Consider the following 20,706-nt stretch of genomic DNA (forward strand, 5'->3'; position numbering starts at 1 on the left):
CATCTAAGAGACTGCTTCCTCTTCCTTGCATGAAGGGTGCAGGGCTCCATGTTTTGGATCCTCCTAACTAGGTTCTTCTTTGCCACCCGCTGTACTAAAATTAGAAGGGTTGTCTTGTATCACTGCATTTACACTAAAAGAGATGGAATGAAGGCTTTTCTATTTAAGCATTTTTAGATAATAAATGGAAGATTACACTGCCTTCTCAGTGCTTGGGTGTTGTACATTGTCAGGGCTTTCAGTAGTGTGGCATGTTTTCACAGAAAACAGCTGAACTAATGTAAACATTCCCTTTGAAAGAGTTTGCTTGCTATAGCATTTTTCTAGCATGTAGTTGACTATAAGTTCTGTTGCAACAGCAGCGTGAATTTTCTGCTTATTGTTGGCACAGCTCCACTTAGAACATTGGAGTCTTGATAAAAAGTTACTTAAAAAGCTAAGTCCTTGAAATGATCTGTATTTAATAATTTTCTCTCTTTTCCTTATGTCTCCACAGAAGTTCATGATGAAGGTGAGGCTCTGATCCTCTGTTGTATGTGTTACAGTTCCTGTCTTAGTACGGGTGTATGTGATGAGTCACATGTCTTAGTTTGGGTATATGTGATAATTCATGTATCTTAGTATGGGTATATGAAATACTTTCTATGTTTTGTTTTGTTTGTTGTTGTTGTTATTGTTGTTGTTGTTATTGTTGCTGTTGTTGTTAGACAGAGTTTCTCCCTATAGCCCTGGATATCCTGAAACTCATTTTATAGACCAGGATGGCCTAAACTCAGAGATCGTTCTGCCTCTGCCTACTGAGTGCTGGGATTAAACACATGCATCATCATGCACACCTGTATTGTGTTTTATGTATGGTTATAGGCAATATCCTATAAGCTTTAAGATAATAAAACTTATTTCATAAGTTTTAGGATGTTTATATGAATTTGCTTTATGTTTGGGTCCACAATATCTCTCCTTTAAAATTTTTAAATGAAATGAAATAGTAAACATTTAAACATAAATCACCTTTTTTGATTTTCTAACTTAAACAACTTTTGACATTTTGGGGTTATAAAGCACCAGATTTACTTTTAGTAAGTCACCTTCAGGAATTTCTTCTATTAAAGTTTTTTTTTTACCTGATTAGAATGCTCACTTTGTAGGGATGCTGGCTCCTTGCCTTTGGAGGACACTTGTGTAAATCTAGTAGGACCTTAACATTGGAAAATTAGTAGAAATTCCATATTGGTTACTTTTCTGTTGCTGGGATAAAACCCCATGACCAAGGCAATTTACACAAACGAGAGTTTGCTTTTAGCTTATGGCTCTAGAGAGTTAGAGTTTTGTCATGGCAGGAAGTGGGGGAAGGAAGCATGACAAGCAAGCATCAGGCGTTGTGGCAGGAGCAGGGACTTGGGAGATCACATGGCAACCATAAGCATGAAGCAGACAGTTAGCTGGAAGCAGGATGAGGTTTGCCTCAAGTGACGTACTTCCTTCAGAAAGCTGCACAACTGAAACCTCTTCAAACAGAGGACCAAGCTAATACTCCAGCCCGGAGGTACGTCTCCTTCAAACCAGCACAGGCACCCACAGCTGCATCTGTTGTTCTAGACGTGAAAATAATTCAGCCCTATTTTATTAGCCAACTAAAGTAGACAACTAGAGGCCCTTCAAGGGAGACATGAAGAGGTGAAAGCACATGGCCATGTCCCTGAAGGAAGAAGTTAGATACAGAAAGAGGAAAATGGAAGTTGAAAATGCTTTTGTGGTTTCAGCCACATTATCGTGTAGTATTCAGGAAGCTTGATGTTTTGTTCCAAAACCTCAGAAGCAATAAAGGCATTTATTTGTATTCAGCTTGTAAAGGTTTAATACAACCTGTACCCGGAAAGAACATCGTTCTAAAAGATAGAAACTTCCAGAAATGTGAATGGAAGCTTGGCTATAGATTGAAAAAGAAAGGAATGAAGTAGAGTCCTCTTGCCCATCCATTGACTGAGTTAGTTAAGGCTTTCGTACCCATTGCAAGGTGGCATTGTGGCTTTTCCCAGGTTGGCCCCACTAAGCAATAGTCAAGAACTTGACACTGTACATCAGACAACAGGGCCCAGATTTATATCTTTGAAGCCACTGCTCTTCAAAGATGTAGAGCGTCTTCCAGAATTCATGTAACTCAGCTCTTATTTGTCAGGAGAAAACATTAGTTTATATGATAAGCAAAGGATTCTATGTGCTTCATTACGTCATGACAAGTCTTTGGGTTGTAGAGTTATGATAAGCATATGAATATACATATACACAATTTCCTTGCAGATATTAATAAACTGAGCTTGGGTTGAAAATTCAATTTTTATTGCTGAATATGCATTTACTATTTTCATTGAGTCATTTACTGCTTACCACGGCCCCTAAACAATGCTGTATCCACAGAGGCATACAGTAATCAACTGAATCCGTTCATAGCTCCTTTACAGGATCTGATTCATAAAGACCGTGTGGACAGAAAGATGAGGTCAACCAGTTAACTCCAGGTGTTATGCCTCAATGCTAGAAAACTGGGCTCTGATTTCTGTTAAGCGTGGGGCAGAGTGCATCACGTTGGGTGTTGAGGAAAGGCTAGTGTTTCAGGAAGCCGGCCACATGTATGAGATTAGAACAGTTTGAGTCATGTGATAGGAAAAGATGGCTGAACAGGATCAGTTTTTATCTTGTAATCCTAGTTTTTAGCCAGGTGGATGTATGCTTGTCGTGGAGACCTGTTTGGGATTGCTGCTGGTAAGGGTCATGTGTTGGTGCTATCTAAAGCCTGGTAGTTTGTTCAGGAGACTTGTGGTCTCCATACCAGCATAGGCCGGTCACTCACCATCAGGGATTATGTGTTTAATGTTTGACTGGGTTGAATGAGCCATGTTTCATGCTGTTAGGATCACTTTGTGGGATTACAAGTCTGTCAGAGTTCCTGGTAGCTAGAACCCACAGATGTCTACAACACACATACAGACCTCAGCTGGCCCTGATGCCCTGTGCTGGGTGTTGCTTATCTTTGACTTCAGTCATTCTTAGAAAACAGGGAAGGTCGGGCATAGAGACATTTCTCTGTTTTATTTTTCCTCTCCACAAAACAGCTAATTTTTCTCCGTATAAGATGTTTATATTTGTACATATACTTAAAAGCTTCTCCACTTAACTATCTAGACAGTGCAAGAGAAATCTTACCACAGATTCTCCTTGCTGTGTGTATAGTCTGTTGCTGAGGCCGTGGTTGTGTATCACAGGATTTGTAAAGTCACATGCCACATGAATGAGTTTTCCTTCTTTCCGCTACTCCTCCCTTTCTTCTCCTCATCACCTTCTTTCTCTGTTTCTTCTTCTCCTCTTTCCTCTTTTCCTCCCATCCCTACTCTGCACCCCTCTCCCCTTCCCTGATTTATCCTCTTCTCTCCCCTCCTCCTTCTGAATCACACCCAGGGCTTGCATGTGGTAACGTCCCCTTTCCACTCTGCCACTGGGATACTCTGCAGCTCTGATTTCTTTAATTTTTTTAAACAAAAATCTCATATCATGACAGCTTCGAATTAGCTAGCAGAGACTTTCTGCACAGAGAAAAGGTTCCCTTCACATCCTGGTTTATGCCCACACAACTTCTAAAGTGAAATGGCCCATTACAGTCATTCTTAAGATGTTTAGACATTTTATAGTGAATTTAATGGCTTCAGTTATCAATAGTATAAAAGGCAGATTAACGAGCCAGTATATATTGCAGTCATATGTTGTAAAAAGCAACACTGAAGAAGGAATGTAGAATCAGCAATATTCATGTATTGGTAATCCACTCTAATTGGTCTTCGTTGTTACCATTCAGATTTTTTATTTCTGTGGGTTTTGTTTTTAACCTGTAAATTTAAGCTCATGACAGTAATACCTCAAGTACAGCTGTAGAAAGCCAACGGGTCCCCTATCCTACAAAGGATAAGAGATAGATAACCCCTATTAATATTTCTCTAAAGATATGTAGTACAGAATGTGCACTGAGTTCACACCCAAGGCTGGACACTGACACCTCGGTTTACAGTGTGATTTCCCAGAGTGGACTCTTTGTTGTTTGTTTGTTTGTAACATGATTCTAGAAATCTAAAGTACTACAAAGGCCCAGTGATGCTAAATTTGTCTTACAATGACTTGTGAACTTTATGTGAGGAGATTTCTTTTCTTAGATGACTTAGATTTCATTTGAAGGTTTGGACATTTTTATCCATTCATCTTTCATGGATTTATCTGACATTATTTTGTAATATTAACTCTGTCAGTCACCTCTGTGGGAATGAGGCCAGTCCCTTCTCCATTTTCACAGATCTTTTTAAAAGTCAAATTTTACCTTTCATTAAATCATGGGCCCTCCTAAATTATAAATCTTCATCTTTTTAATATAGATGGTTGAGACTCCCATTAAAAATACAGGTCACCCTCATATGCAGAATTTCATTACTTTACCCCTCTTTTCTTTCTTGAGCATATTAATTGAGGTAGGGGCCTTTGTACACATACACACCCACTTCCATAGCCTGAAATAACCCATCAGTTGAGGGTTTTGCTTAACAAATGTTTGTTTACTTACTGTCCTATTACCTTTGCTCAGAGTTAGAGCTGAACCAAAGTCACTGTCATTGTGTTCTCAGTGGGATCAAGGGGGAGGCAGTTCTTGACTGCAGAGTGATGAGGCCAGCATACAGGTGTAGCCAAGAGCCGTAGAGGGGGAAGGGGAGCGGCTAACACTGGCTAACACCTTCTTGCATGAGGTGGCTGATCAACTGAGTTTGGAAACATCACTTATAAGTCAGAGAAGACATTGGAGTGAATTTTGGATTTCAAGACATATCAACATGGCATGGAGGGAAGAGATACCTTTAGGTTAGGAGACGGCATCAGAGAGGACTGAGGTACAAGGTCCTCTGTATTTGTCCATCTCCAACTGTAATCCTCGGCTCAATGACTCCACGGAAAACCTGTCAAATGAAGTGTGTCTGTATCTGCCCAACATCTCTAGTCAAAATTTGAGTAGGAACCCAAGACCCTGTGCTTTAGCAAGTTCTCTAATCAAGAAAGGCAACTTGGGAGAATGAGAAGCTTTAAACCCCTGAGATCATGTGACCAATTTGGGGTTTTGCAAAAACTCATTTGTCAAAAGAAAATTTACTTGGTGATTGCCGAGCGTTGGGTGGTTATCAGATCTCTAGACATAGGGTAACCTGGACTCCCTGTCCAGTAGAGGCTGAAGCATAGGTGGTGACTGAGCGGACTGTGGGTGGTTAGAGTTGTAAAGTTTCCTCACGGATGGCCAGTTCACCTCTCCAGAGCTGGATGAGATGCTCGCTCTATGGCTCATTCTTCCTTACAGCTTCCCTAGTGTTTAAGAAACTTGTTTGAGGGGGGGTTGCTTTTCCAACTTTTTGTGTCTTCCTAAAATGTCCAGTAAAGACAGAAGAACACTTTATTGACTCTGTTGCTTACTCAGTCATGCTTTTCCTCCACTCTATCCTTTCTCTCCCCTTTCCTCAGACTGCTCAAGGTGGAGGCCACCGGACACTCCTCTATGGACACGCCATACTACTACGCCATTCCTACAGTGGTATGGTGAGTAGACATCCTGATTTCATCTCTCGTGTGGCGACGCTGATCCAGGGTCAGGTAGACTGTCTGGAGTTTTGACAGTATCACTTCAGCAGTGATAGTAATGAGTTTGACTTGATATAATAATGTTTAATACCCTTGTGCCCCATTCAATTTTCTCATTCATGAGATGAAGGTTAGATTCAGACATATCAGGTATGGTTCCTATTTTTAAAGCCTTTAATAGAGTTTTAACACCTGTAATACATTTGATAGACAAATTTTAGGAAGGGGCAAATATAAAAAAGCTAAATGTTAACTACTTTCTATTTCCAACTCCGTTTTAAATTATTAATGTATAAATACATTTAAATATCCACCTCTAAGGGAATCTGACACTCTTTTGTTGCCTCCAAGGTTACTTTTGTTCATGTGTACATACATATACATAATATAAAAAATAAAATAAGTCATAAAATATATTTCTGAAATATAAGATAGAATACTCCCTGTGGGAATCCTTGGAACCTCTTGTCTGTCACGTTGAGAGTTCATGCTTGGCAGTCAGGATGCAGGTTGAGTCTCCAGGTCAATCCAGTGACACAGCTCTAAGGTCCTGACTTCCACATGAAGTAGTCGATCATCCAGCCCATTCCTTCATCTCCCTCTGTACATCCATGAACACCCAGTTATTCAGATGTGCTATAGTCTATAAGAGCAGTGGTTCTCAACCTGTGGGCTGCAACCCCTTTGGGGGTTGAATGATTCCTTCCCAGGTGTTACCTAAGACCATCCGGAAACACATATATTTATATTATGATTTATAGCAGTAGAAAATTTACAGTTATGAAATAGCACAATAAATAGATTTTTGGTCACCACAACATGAGGACCGATATTTAAAGGTCATAACATTAGGAGGGTTGGAAACAACTGCATAAGGGGATTGGTGTAGTGTTGGCATAAACCATCCATATCTTCAGAGATCCCAACCTCACTTGATCGCCAAAACTGTTTCTGGATTTCCTCTGATGGCTCCTTCGCTTGCTGGCAGAGGACTTGCTTCCTACAGATGCTCTGGTATTTTAAGCTCATGCCACAATCATCTTATCGTCCTCATTCATATGTCACTTAGCAAGGTGTTTGAAGTTGGGAGGTGGTTGGCATGAAAATGATATAAAATTTAAATCTAAGAGTATGTACACTTGAGGCAACCCAAGGATGAGCAGATGAAATAATGCAGTTTTGATAGTCAGAGTTCCCCGAGAGAAATGTGTACATGTATATTCATGCTGCCCTCATTTTAGCAGGATGAAGGACTGCACTCACTCCCAAGTATATTCTGGATGGTTTCTTTTTTGGGGGGGGGGCAGCTTTCTAATCAGATCATGTACGTTTTTAGAGGATCATGGATATCACATGAAGAGAGATAGATAGAAACATGTCCCCAGTCTCTTGTCTCCTTGTATTGATGAGCTCATGTTTTAGTCTTTTGTGAGGGGCAGAAGGACTGTGTTTCCTTCATCCTGTTGCTCTGAGGGCCTGCTTTGCAATCGCTGCCGTGCCTCAGGTGTTAGAAGCTCTCCACTCCTCACAGGAGCAGCAAGAATTTGAGGAAAACTCTAATCAGAGATGCTTGCCCAACTGGATGCTATGTGACTGTATGCACTATAAAAAGTCACTTAATTTCAGTTATATAAATAGAAGGTTTTGATGTGATATGCATGCACACATTTGCACATGTGCACACATATATACATGTGCACACTATGCACATGTACATTATGCTTTGCTTTATTCTTCTCTCTTCCTCCCCCGCCCTGGCTGGTCTTTCCTCCAAAGAGTTTCCCCTTTTGCCTTAATGTCACATGGATCCTATTACTGTTATTTCCCCTCTCTCCTTTATTGACACGTCCCCTACCCTTCTTACAGTCCTGCTTCTACTTCATGCCCTCCAGCATCACCCATCACCCTAGTCAGAATGGCTCTCATCAAGAAAAAAATTACAGCTGATGCTTGTGAGGATGTGGGGAGACAGAAACACTTACGTGCTGGTCCTGGTACTGTAAACTGACACAGCACTGTGGAAATCAGTGCGGAGTCTCCTCCAAAAAGCTCTAAGTAGAAAGACTGTATGGCTCAGGTAGATCATATATAGGTCTATGCCTTTAAGATTCTAGTCCATAGATCATAGATGTCCTTGTTCATCCGTGTTTAGTGCTGCATTAACCACTGTAGTCTCAGTAGGACTGTCGACATTTGTGGTGATGCCTGATCTTGTGTTTTCAGTATCTCTGCTGTCTCTCCACCTCCCGGTCTTCCACCGACAAACTGGCCTTTGATGTTGGCCTTCAAGAGGATACCACAGGTGAGTACCACGTACTGTAATGAAACACGGTTCTGAAAGAAGCTGTCTAGGTATGAAAAGAGACTCGGGAGATGGCTGTTTTTATAACAGTCAGGAAAATGATTTTCTTTTTGGCATTTTTGGTAGATTGAGAGAGAGTGCGTTTTTCCTCCTGCTTGATTGCTTTTAGGTAAGTGGTGAGATATAAAATTTTGACTTCCCATCCTTTCTTCTTATGGATTGAGAGAGGAAAAGCCAGTCCATACTGAATGATGGACTGGTTGTGTGACGCTTGCCCACGTTCACTGAATACTGTGTAAAGTATCAATGCATAGCTTTTAATCATCTTAAAATATCTTCCAGTATAAGATAACCGTGTGCTCAACTTCAGCACTCAAAACACAAAAGCAGAACATGAAATTCTTTGCTGCTCTGCCTCGGGGTTCTTATGTGCTATGTGTCCAAACAGACAGACACTTCTCTATTTTGGAAAGGATGAAATATGCAAACACAGTTATCCCTTTGCAGAACCCAAATACAATGCTTTGGCGCATTCTTGTTCTCTGTTACCTGCATCTTCTCCGCTGATTCGCTGTGCCCCATTAGATCCTTTTGTCTTTTACAACGAGCAGGAGAAAACATGGCTGCTGAAAATGAAGATTTTATGGCAGAGGTAGGAATGTTACTCAGTGGTAGAGCGCTTGCCTACCATGTGAGGAGCCTCGGGGTTCAATTCTCAATATCATAAAAATAAAATAAAAAAGTAAGATATCAAGAAAAATGTATGGGAGGACAGAATCCAACTTTCACTGTGCTGTTCTTCCATAGTAGGGACCAGATGGTCCATCCACTGCTCAGCCCATTTTATCCCTTTTAAAGATGTTCTCAGCGAAGATGTAGCTCAGTGGTAGAGTGCTGACATGTGCAAGGTCCTGGACACCACGACACAACCTATCTCACACACATGCATGAAGTTTGAGGGGTTAACTACTGATAACAGTTATATGTCCTGCAAACTTCAGCAAGGAAGAGGGAAAGAACCAAAACCTTTTTCTGCACAAAGGTTAGGAATGCTTGAGGAGAGAGGTCTTCATCCTGAAGTAAGCTTACGCCTGTCACACAGATAGCAAAATAGCACATGGTACCCACATGTAAGGTACAAGTTTGCATTCTATATAATCAATCATTAAAAGTGGGTTTTCCCATTAAATTTTCACAAAGTAACAATGATGAAAATGAAAATAACATATAATGAACTCAGTTAGCTTTTGATAATTTTTTTATAATCCTGGGCATAAAAAGATAAATATAATATTCATATATTTACTTCATCAACTGTATGTTCAGTTCTGTATTTTTCTATTTTCTCAGTTTATTTAACTTGATGTATTTTATAGCAAATGGTTAAATAAAACAATCTTAAGTTCGAAGACCAAAATGATGATGTAGAACATGTATTTTATATACTGAACTGATTTCATGATAGAATAGCAGTTATCAGCCTCCCATGCCGAGTCCTCCTCTACACCCAGAGTCTGCCCCTGTACCCTGAGCTTTTATTCTAGCCTGCTTCCTCCCCACCGTCTGCTTTTTTCGTGAGTTCCTGAAGCTCCTTGGTGTTTGCCCTTTGTTTCCTGTTTGTCTTCATCAGAATGAAACTCACAAGGCAGGTTTTTTTTTTTTCTTTTGTGCTGATGACTTTTCAATTACTGAGGCAGTGACTCAGAAAGAGTGGATACCCTGTCAAAGTTTGGGAGAATTGAATGAAGATGCAGATCAGTGAATGGAAGTGAAGAATTCTCACTGGTTTGGGATGGCTGCAGTGAGTGCATGAGTTCCTAGGATGTATCTCAGATAATTTTACTCATCCGCATAATATCAATCACTGAGCGCTGCAGTGTGGTGGCAGGGACCTGGGAAAACCCCAAGGAACAGAAGGCACACATGTTCTGGCATTGGGGGAGTTCGTCCAGAAAAAGAAATAATACTATAGAAAAAATAATAAAGGACTGGGGAGACGGCGTAGTGAGCCTGACAGTTGGAGTCGGATCCCCAGATCCCACCTGGTACATGGATTGCACTGACTCTTGCACTGTGTCCTCTGATATAGTCACACACACGATATGGCTTGTGGTATATATGCACAAGTGAGTAAAAATGAAATAAGCCCAAAACAGGGAAAAACAATGGAGTTTGGTAGGGGAGGGGACAGATGATTGGAGATGAAGGAACCACCGGAACCCAGCTAGAACTCTCAGAGATCAAGGGCTCAGGACTTCAAGGGACTATGGATAGCTGCCTGGCTGCTTCTGGTTTGGGTGATGGGGCTAAGGAAGGCAGATGGATGTGTGCTTTTTGATGGCTGCTTGACTCATTTCAGATGGATTTGTCTTAATGTATACCAGCTCTTATAGTACATCTGTCTGTACTACGAGTCTCTTAGATTAATAGGAACTAATGCAATTTATAAGGAAATAAAGCAAAGTGGGGAAGATGTGGTAATGAGACTTTTAAGATAGCAATCCTTTGTGTCATTATTGAATCAACAAAGAGAGCACTTAAAATGCAACTACCCCAACAGAAAACCTCAATTCCTTTTGATGAATATCACGCAAATACATATTAATTCTTAATAAGATTGTTTAGGGAATGAAATCACCCTGGCTAACTGGAACATCTAGGCCCGTGTTAACATATGTAAATAAATGTCCCTTTCCAGCAGTTTTTATTGGAGAAAAGATACCAAACTGTCACACCCATTTCCCATTAAGAGAAAGGTTGCATTTCGGTTTGTCCCACCCTTAGTGAGTTTGGCTGACTTCCTCTCATTCCCATGATCCAAGAGATTAATTTGCATGACATCATGTATTTCTGAAAGTCCCATGAGTGGCATCACCTGCAGAGGGAACGGATCTTAGATTAACTAAATCGTCTCTGTGTTTCAATTCTGTCACTTGCAGGGGAGGCTTGCTGGTGGACCATACATCCTGCCTCTAAGCAGAGATCAGAAGGAGAAAAGGTGCGGGTTGGAGACGACCTCATATTGGTCAGCGTGTCCTCAGAAAGGTACTTGGTAAGTGTGGGGACAGGGCTGAGGGCTGATGCTCTGCTGAGGGTCAGAGGTGAAGTGATGCTTGGTAGAAAATGTGCTTATGAGCAAGTCAAGCTTATAGGGAGATGCTTCCTAAAGGCTCCTGCCTCTAACTGGTGAGTTATAAATAACTCCTAAGAAGAGAGGGAGATGCCTATGGCCTTAGGGGAGGATAGCTCCCTGGGTCTCTTTGAGCAGGCTTCCCCCTCTCCTGCCCCACCTTGATATGCATATTCATGAGGCTAGTGGTGCCTGCTCTTGGGGTCTTTTATTAATAGAATGTAAAGGAGTCTGATTGGGGATTTCAAATTCTTTGGTCTTTGTTTCCTGCCCCTTGTAAAGGTTACATCATGTGGGTTCTCGGTCCATATTTTGATACTGGTGACAGTAACTGACTGTGTGAGAGACACCATTAAGCAACAGCTCACCTGTCAGCAGCACTGTTAGCAGCACTGCCTCAACTCAAAGGGTGGTGGCTAATTAAGTGTAGGAGAATGAAGATGTTAGTGAGTCCTTGGATATATTTTTGGTTTTTTATGACAAGGCAATTATGGATTTATTTTAACATATTTAATAGGCTGTTTTTCTAATCCAAAGAGTAATCCTGTACAGAAGTTCATAGAAGAATGAGATCCAAGGAAAGGTAGATGTATACAATATTTTTAGGGTTTTTTTGTAATTTTTTTTGAGAGAGGGTCTTAACTGTGTAGACCAGGCTAGCCTTGAGCTCATCCTTCTGCCTTATCGTCCATTGCTGGCAAAGTAGGCCTTCACCAGCGTGCTCAGCTAAATAGTACATTTCTCTTTTGCAGTATTGAGTATTCAGCCCATTCCTAGTGTATGCTAGACAAACACTCTACTACTGAACAATACTCTGCTACTGAACTGCCCTCTAAAGATTGAACCACTAATTGGACATTGTTCTGTCTTGCTTTTCTGTTGCTGAGATAAACACCAAAACGACTTGAGGAGGAAAAGGTTTATTTCACCCTAGAGAGTTACAATCCATTATTGTTATGGAGAGAAGGCAAGGCAAGAACTTGAAGTAGAAACCATGAATGAAAAATGCTTCCTGGCTTACTCCCACTGACTCCTTGCTAAACTAGCTTTCTTAAACAAACCCAGGGTCACCTTTGTAGACATGGCACTGCCACAGCAGGCTAGGCTCTCCCACCCTCAATTAGCAGTCATGTCCCACAGATACATCACAGACCCATCTGATCAAGGCAATTCCCAGTTGGGATCCCCTTGAATGATTCTGAGCAGTGTCAGTTTGACAGCTTGTGTCAGCTAAGAGAAATAGCAAATAAGAACATTTTTAAAGATTTCATGAATACCAACATAAAGTATCCCAGAGGGAGTAATAAATGGTAATGGAAAGAAAGATGGCACAGAGTAGGTCATTGTGAAGTAATCATTGTATTAAAGAGCCTACTGTGAGAGGCAATGAACCTCTCACACGGTAGATCAGTCTTTAGGGTGTCCTTTTGCTTTGTAAACATGATAATAGAAGCTGGGGAAACAGAGCAGTCCATCAGGTACTTGTGTGGAAACTTAGGACATGAGTTCAGATTCCAGAATCCATATAAAAAAATCAGGACATGATAATACACTTGTCCCAAATATGGTGAATCAGAGGCAGGCAGATTCTTGGTGCTTGCTTGCCAGACAGTGTAGCCTATTTAGTGAGCTTCAGGCCAGTGTGAGCCTATCCCAGTAACAGAGTGGCTGGATGGCATCTGATCTGATGTGTGGCTCTTGAAGTTAACTTGTGACCTCCACATGAACACATGAACACACACACAGACACACACACACACACACACACACACACACACAGACACACACACACACACACACACACACACCCAAGACTGAAACACAAAGGGAGAAAGGGCTTGGTAACAAAGTCATTTTCAGTGTACCAACAAGTTCAATTCATTCTCAAGTGTTTCTAGGGAGACGAGCCTTGCCTGGCTTCCTGTGTACAGAATGGTGGTGTTAGAGACAGCGGGATGGTTTAACAGAGCCTCCTGTCATGGACAGGAAAAATGGCACTGCTAGGTGAGTTTGCCCCAGCATATGGTGGGAGGCCTGAAGCCGTCCTTCACTTTTATGTCCATGTTGTCCCTGTGTAAGTTTCTAGTGCCATGCCACTGTGCAGCTTATTAAAAATATGCATCATTAAGGCCCTGATGTGTACCAGAGCTGTGCCACGAGGGTGATGCAGAAGATGGGCATTTTAAGTTTAGCAGGGCTGAGAACCCAATGGGAAGAGATCAGCTCATGCCTCCTTCAGGACAACACTCCAAACCTGTTTTCGTTTGACTTAGACCTGACAGCTCCTATCTGCTATGGTGTCTCAGCTTGTACTTCACGCTGTGCAGCAGAACTGACTTGATAGGGTGGTCTTATCATCCATCAGAGGAATAGCCAGAACCTCAAAGAGCTAGGCATCTAGTGCCCCTCTACAGCTATCCACCATGCGGGTTCTAGAACTAGCTCCCTGGCCTCCGGATTTTCTGTTTTTAAAGTAAGTTTAGTGCTCATGGGAGCACCCAATCCAAACCTTACTATGAGAGGGCAGTTGAGTGTTCGTTGAACGAGAAAGGACCTCAGGAGTAAGTGACAAAAAATGACACATGCAGTTCCCGGCCTTTGGAAACAAATAAACCTTATTCATTAAAATTTACTACTAGTTCTCAAGCTGCATTTTGCCCAAGTACTTAACTTCACTTTACTGAGTAGCCTGTATATATGTATGTATATATATATATATATATATATATACACACACAAATATATATTATATTTATTTAAAAATATATTAGGAATATAATACATAAATAATTTGTATATATATACACTTTGTATATATAATACAAATATACATAATAATTTGTATATATAATAATAAATAATATATTTATTTTAAAATATATTAGGAATATAATACATAAATAATTTGTATGTATGTTGGATATAAAACAAAATATATAAAAGGTCTAGAATGTAAATGCATAAATATTTGTTTATGTTAGATATAAATATAAACGTGTGTGTGTGTGTGTGTGTGTGTATGTGATTTTGAGACATGGTCTTACACTCTATAGCCTTGATACTCATTGTGTAGGCCAAGATATCTTTAAAATAAGGTAACCTTTTTTTTCCGCCTCAATTCCCGAGTACTAGGCTCATGGGCATTGGCTACTAAACTCAGTTCTGGGTAACCATCATAGAGGTTAACAGAGCCACGTGGCTGAGATTCCACTCTTGTGCGCTAATGAGGCCAGAGCTTTTATTGTTCATATGCACAGAACCCCGCAAAGAGCAGAAGGAAGGAATCTCCAAGAACACACTGTCCATGCTTTCTGCTCTCAGACAAGTAATGCTGCTACCAAACCATGTGGTCCACTTTCTACCGTGTGACAGGCACCCGAGGCAGGCTAACTTAAAATAAGAGAACACTAGTTTTGACTTGAGAGTTTTGAAGATTCCATTCTGTGGCCACTAGGCCCCATTGCCACGGTCCTGTGATGTGACAGAGCATCCTGCCAGGGGAAACACGGGGGTTGGGGTGGGGGAGCAAGCCTGCTCATCTCAGGGCAGTGGGGACAGTAGAAGAAAGAGGTAAGAATCAGACATGCCTGGGAAACCAGAAGAGACTGCACTCTGCACACACATCTCGGACGCCAGAGGAAAACACCAAACGCCATCTGGAACCCTGGTGCACTGAAGCTCGCAGAAACGGCAGCGCAGATCTTCCTGGTTGCTGCCGCCACAGAGACCTCGTGGGCAGCACCCCGAGAGCGAACTTGAGCCTCGGGACCACAGGTAAGACCAACTTTTCCGCTGCAAGTGACCTGCCTGGTGAACACCAGACACAGGCCCACAGAAACAGCTGAAGATCTGTAGAGAGGAAAAACTACACGCCCGAAAGCAGAACACTCTGTCCCCATAACAGGCTGAAAGAAAACAGGAAAACAGGTCTACAGCACTCCTGACACACAGGCTTATAGGGCAGTCTAGCCACTGTCAGAAATAGCAGAACAAAGTAACACTAGAGATAATCTGATGGCGAGAGGCAAGCGCAGGAACCCAAGCAATAGAAACCAAGACTACATGGCACCATCGGAGCCCAATTCTCCCATCAAAACAAACATGGAATATCCAAACACACCAGAAAAGCAAGATCTAGATTCAAAATCATATTTGATCATGATGCTGGAGGACTTCAAGAAAGACGTGAAGAACTACCTTAGAGAACAAGTAGAAGCCTACAGAGAGGAATCACAAAAATCCCTGAAAGAATTCCAGGAAAACATAAATAAACAAGTAGAAGCCCATAGAGAGGAGACACAAAAATCCCTGAAAGAATTCCAGGAAAACACAATCAAACAGTTGAAGGAATTAAAAATGGAAATAGAAGCAATCAAGAAAGAACACATGGAAACAACCCTGGATATAGAAAACCAAATGAAGAGACAAGGAGCTGTAGATACAAGCTTCACCAATAGAATACAAGAGATGGAAGAGAGAATCTCAGGAGCAGAAGATTCCATAGAAATCATTGACTCAACTGTCAAAGATAATGTAAAGCAGAAAAAGCTACTGGTCTAAAACATACAGGAAATCCAGGACTCAATGAGAAGATCAAACCTAAGGATAATAGGTATAGAAGAGAGTGAAGACTCCCAGCTCAAAGGACCAGTAAATATCTTCAACAAAATCATAGAAGAAAACTTCCCTAACCTAAAAAAAGGGATACCCGTAGGCATACAAGAAGCCTACAGAACTCCAAATAGATTGGACCAGAAAAGAAACACCACAAAATAAAGAATATTAAAAGCAGTAAGGGAAAAAGGTCAAGTAACATTTAAAGGCAGACCTATCAGAATCTCACCAGACTTTTCACCAGAAACTATGAAGGCCAGAAGATCCTGGACTGATGTCATACAGACCCTAAGAGAACACAAATGCCAGCCCAGGTTACTGTATCCTGCAAAACTCTCAATTAACATAGATGGAGAAACCAAGATATTCCATGACAAAACCAAATTTACACAATATCTTTCTACAAATCCAGCACTACAAAGGATAATAAATGGTAAAGCCCAACATAAGGAGGCAAGCTATAGCCTAGAAGAAGCAAGAAACTAATCATCTTGGCAACAAAACAGAGAAAAAAAGCACACAAACATAACCTCACATCCAAATATGAATATAACAGGAAGCAATAATCACTATTCCTTAATATCTCTCAACATCAATGGCCTCAACTCCCCAATAAAAAGACATAGATTAACAAACTGGATACGCAATGAGGACCCTGCATTCTGCTGCCTACAGGAAACACACCTCAGAGACAAAGACAGACACTGCCTCAGAGTGAAAGGCTGGAAAACAACTTTCCAAGCAAATGGTCAGAAGAAGCAAGCTGGAGTAGCCATTCTAATATCAAATAAAATCAATTTTCAACTAAAAGTCATCAAAAAAGATAAGGAAGGACACTTCATATTCATCAAAGGAAAAATCCACCAAGATGAACTCTCAATCCTAAATATCTATGCTCCAAATACAAGGGCACGTACATACGTAAAAGAAACCTTACTAAAGCTCAAAACACACATTGCACCTCACACAATAATAGTAGGAGAATTCAACACCCCACTGTCATCAATGGACAGATCATGGAAACAGAAATTAAACAGAGACATAGACAGACTAAGAGAAGTCATGAGCCAAATGGACTTAACGGATATTTATAGAACATTCTATCCTAAAGCAAAAGGATATACCTTCTTCTCAGCTCCTCATGGTACTTTCTCCAAAACTGACCATATAATTGGTCAAAAAATGGGCCTCAACAGGTACAGAAAGATAGAAATAATCCCATGCGTGCTATCAGACCACCACGGCCTAAAACTGGTCTTCAATAACAATAAGGGAAGAATGCCCACATACACGTGGAAATTGAATAATGCTCTACTCAATGATAACCTGGTCAAGGAAGAAATAAAGAAAGAAATTAAAAACTTTTTAAAATTTAATGAAAATGAAGGTACAACATACCCAAACTTATGGGACACAATGAAAGCTGTGCTAAGAGGAAAACTCATAGCGCTGAGTGCCTGCAGAAAGAAACAGGAAAGAGCATATGTCAGTAGCTTGACAGCACACCTAAAAGCTCTAGAACAAAAAAAAGCAAATACACCCAGGAGGAGTAGAAGGCAGGAAATAATCAAACTCAGAGCTGAAATCAACCAAGTAGAAACAAAAAGGACCATAGAAAGAATCAACAGAACCAAAAGTTGGTTCTTTGAGAAAATCAACAACATAGATAAACCCTTAGCCAGACTAAGGAGAGGACACAGAGAGTGTGTCCAAATTACCAAAATCAGAAAAGAAATGGGAGACATAACTACAGATTCAGAGGAAATTCAAAAAATCATCAGATCTTACTATAAAAGCCTATATTCAACAAAACTTGAAAATCTACAGGAAATGGACAATTTCCTAGACAGATACCAGGTACCGAAGTTAAATCAGGAACAGATAAACCAGTTAAACAACCCCATAACTCCTAAGGAAATAGAAGCAGTCATTAAAGGTCTCCCAACCAAAAAGAGCCCAGGTCCAGACGGGTTTAGTGCAGAATTCTATAAAACCTTCATAGAAGACCTCATACCAATATTATCCAAACTATTCCACAAAATTGAAACAGATGGATCACTACCGAATTCCTTCTATGAAGCCACAATTACTCTTATACCTAAGCCACACAAAGACCCAACAAAGAAAGAGAACTTCAGACCAATTTCCCTTATGAATATCGACGCAAAAATACTCAATAAAATTCTGGCAAACCGAATCCAAGAGCACATCAAAACAATCATCCACCATGATCAAGTAGGCTTCATCCCAGGCATGCAGGGATGGTTTAATATACGGAAAACCATCAACGTGATCCATTATATAAACAAACTGAAAGAACAAAACCACATGATCATTTCATTAGATGCTGAGAAAGCATTTGACAAAATTCAACACCCCTTCATGATAAAAGTCCTGGAAAGAATAGGAATTCAAGGCCCATACCTAAACATAGTAAAAGCCATATACAGCAAACCAGTTGCTAACATTAAACTAAATGGAGAGAAACTTGAAGCAATCCCACTAAAATCAGGGACTAGACAAGGCTGCCCACTCTCTCCCTACTTATTCAATATAGTTCTTGAAGTTCTAGCCAGAGCAATCAGACAACAAAAGGAGGTCAAGGGGATACAGATCGGAAAAGAATAAGTCAAAATATCACTATTTGCAGATGACATGATAGTATATTTAAGTGATCCCAAAAGTTCCACTAGAGAACTACTAAAGCTGATAAACAACTTCAGCAAAGTGGCTGGGTATAAAATTAACTCAAAGAAATCAGTAGCCTTCCTCTACACAAAAGAGAAACAAGCCGAGAAAGAAATTAGGGAAACAACACCCTTCATAATAGACCCAAATAATATAAAGTACCTCGGTGTGACTTTAACCAAGCAAGTAAAAGATTTGTACAATAAGAACTTCAAGACTCTGAAGAAAGAAATTGAAGAAGTCCTCAGAAGTTTGAAAGATCTCCCATGCTCATGGATTGGCACGATTAATATAATAAAAATGGCCATTTTACCAAAAGCGATCTACAGATTCAATGCAATCCCCATCAAAATGCCAATCCAATTCTTCAAAGAGTTAGACAGAACAATTTGCAAATTCATCTGGAATAACAAAAAACCCAGGATAGCTAAAACTATCCTCAACAATAAAAGGACTTCTGGAGGAATCACTATCCCTGAACTCAAGCAATATTACAGAGCAATGGTGATTAAAAACTGCATGGTATTGGTACAGAGAGACAGATAGACCAATGGAATAGAATTGAAGACCCAGAAATGAACCCACACACCTATGGTCACTTGATTTTTGACAAAGGAGCCAAAACCATCAAATGGAAAAAAGATAGCATTTTCAGCAAATGGTGCTGGTTCAACTGGAGGTCAACATGTAGAAGAATGCAGATCGATCCATGCTTATCACCCTGTACAAAGCTTAAGTCCAAGTGGATCAAGGACCTCCACATCAAACCAGACACACTCAAACTAATAGAAGAAAATCTAGGGAAGCATCTGGAACACATGGGCACTGGAAAAAATTTCCTGAACAAAACACCAATGGCTTATGCTCTAAGATCAAGAATCGACAAATGGGATCTCATAAAACTGCAAAGCTTCTGTAAGGCAAAGGACACTGTGGTTAGGACAAAACGGCAACCAACAGATTGGGAAAAGATCTTTACCAATCCTACAACAGATAGAGGCCTTATATCCAAAATATACAAAGAACTCAAGAAGTTAGACCGCAGGGAGACAAATAACCCTATTAAAAAATGGGGTTCAGAGCTAAACAAAGAATTCACAGCTGAGGAATGCCGAATGGCTGAGAAACACCTAAAGAAATGTTCAACATCTTTAGTCATAAGGGAAATGCAAATCAAAACAACCCTGAGATTTCACCTCACACCAGTGTGAATGGCTAAGATCAAAAACTCAGGTGACAGCAGATGCTGGCGAGGATGTGGAGAAAGAGGAACACTCCTCCATTGTTGGTGGGATTGCAGACTGGTACAACCATTCTGGAAATCAGTCTGGAGGTTCCTCAGAAAATTGGACATTGAACTGCCTGAGGATCCAGCTATACCTCTCTTGGGCATATACCCAAAAGATGCCCCAACATATAAAAAAGACACGTGCTCCACTATGTTCATCGCAGCCTTATTTATAATAGCCAGAAGCTGGAAAGAACCCAGATGCCCTTCAACAGAGGAATGGATACAGAAAATGTGGTACATCTACACAATGGAATATTACTCAGCTATCAAAAACAACGACTTTATGAAATTCGTAGGCAAATGGTTGGAACTGGAAAATATCATCCTGAGTGAGCTAACCCAATCACAGAAAGACATACATGGTATGCACTCATTGATAAGTGGCTATTAGCCCAAATGCTTGAATTACCCTAGATGCCTAGAACAAATGAAACTCAAGACGGATGATCAAAATGTGAATGCTTCACTCCTTCTTTAAAAGGGGAACAAGAATACCCTTGGCAGGGAATAGAGAGGCAAAGATTAAAACAGAGACTGAAGGAACACCCATTCAGAGCCTGCCCCACATGTGGCCCATACATATACAGCCACCCAATTAGACAAGATGGATGAAGCAAAGAAGTGCAGACCGACAGGAGCCGGATGTAGACCTGTCCTGAGAGACACAGCCAGAATACAGCAAATACAGAGGCGAATGCCAGCAGCAAACCACTGAACTGAGAATAGGACCCCCGTTGAAGGAATCAGAGAAAGAACTGGAAGAGCTTGAAGGGGCTTGAGACCCCGTATGTACAACAATGCCAAGCAACCAGAGCTTCCAGGGACTAAGCCACTACCTAAAGACTATACATGGACTGACCCTGGACTCTGACCCCATAGGTAGCAATGAATATCCTAGTAAGAGCACCAGTGGAAGGGGAAGCCCTGGGTCCTGCTAAGACTGAACCCCCAGTGAACTAGACTGTTGGGGGGAGGGCGGCAATGGGGGGAGGGTTGGGAGGGGAACACCCATAAGGAAGG

The 20,706-nt window shown here is 40.9% G+C and overlaps 1 protein-coding gene across 20 annotated transcripts in view; it reads left to right on the top strand.

Moving 5' to 3' along the window:
• Ryr2 (ryanodine receptor 2) overlaps positions 1-20,706 on the top strand; it is a 585,615-nt gene that overhangs the window by 230,177 nt on the left and 334,732 nt on the right. For 18 of the 20 annotated variants that reach the window (XR_005495333.2, XR_010058952.1, NM_032078.3 and 15 more), the window contains 4 exons: positions 497-511; positions 5,545-5,619; positions 7,885-7,963; positions 10,903-11,015. Coding sequence is in view for 18 of the 20 variants with exons in the window: in NM_032078.3 (NP_114467.2) it covers positions 497-511; positions 5,545-5,619; positions 7,885-7,963; positions 10,903-11,015 (282 nt within the window). In the remaining 2 variants the exon portion in view is untranslated. The remainder of the gene's footprint in view (positions 1-496; positions 512-5,544; positions 5,620-7,884; positions 7,964-10,902; positions 11,016-20,706) is intronic. The other 2 variants (XM_063276755.1, XM_063276764.1) reach the window with 1 other exon arrangement.

The sequence above is a fragment of the Rattus norvegicus genome, chromosome 17 (genome assembly GCF_036323735.1).
Source record: "Rattus norvegicus strain BN/NHsdMcwi chromosome 17, GRCr8, whole genome shotgun sequence".
Classification (NCBI taxonomy): domain Eukaryota; kingdom Metazoa; phylum Chordata; class Mammalia; order Rodentia; family Muridae; genus Rattus; species Rattus norvegicus.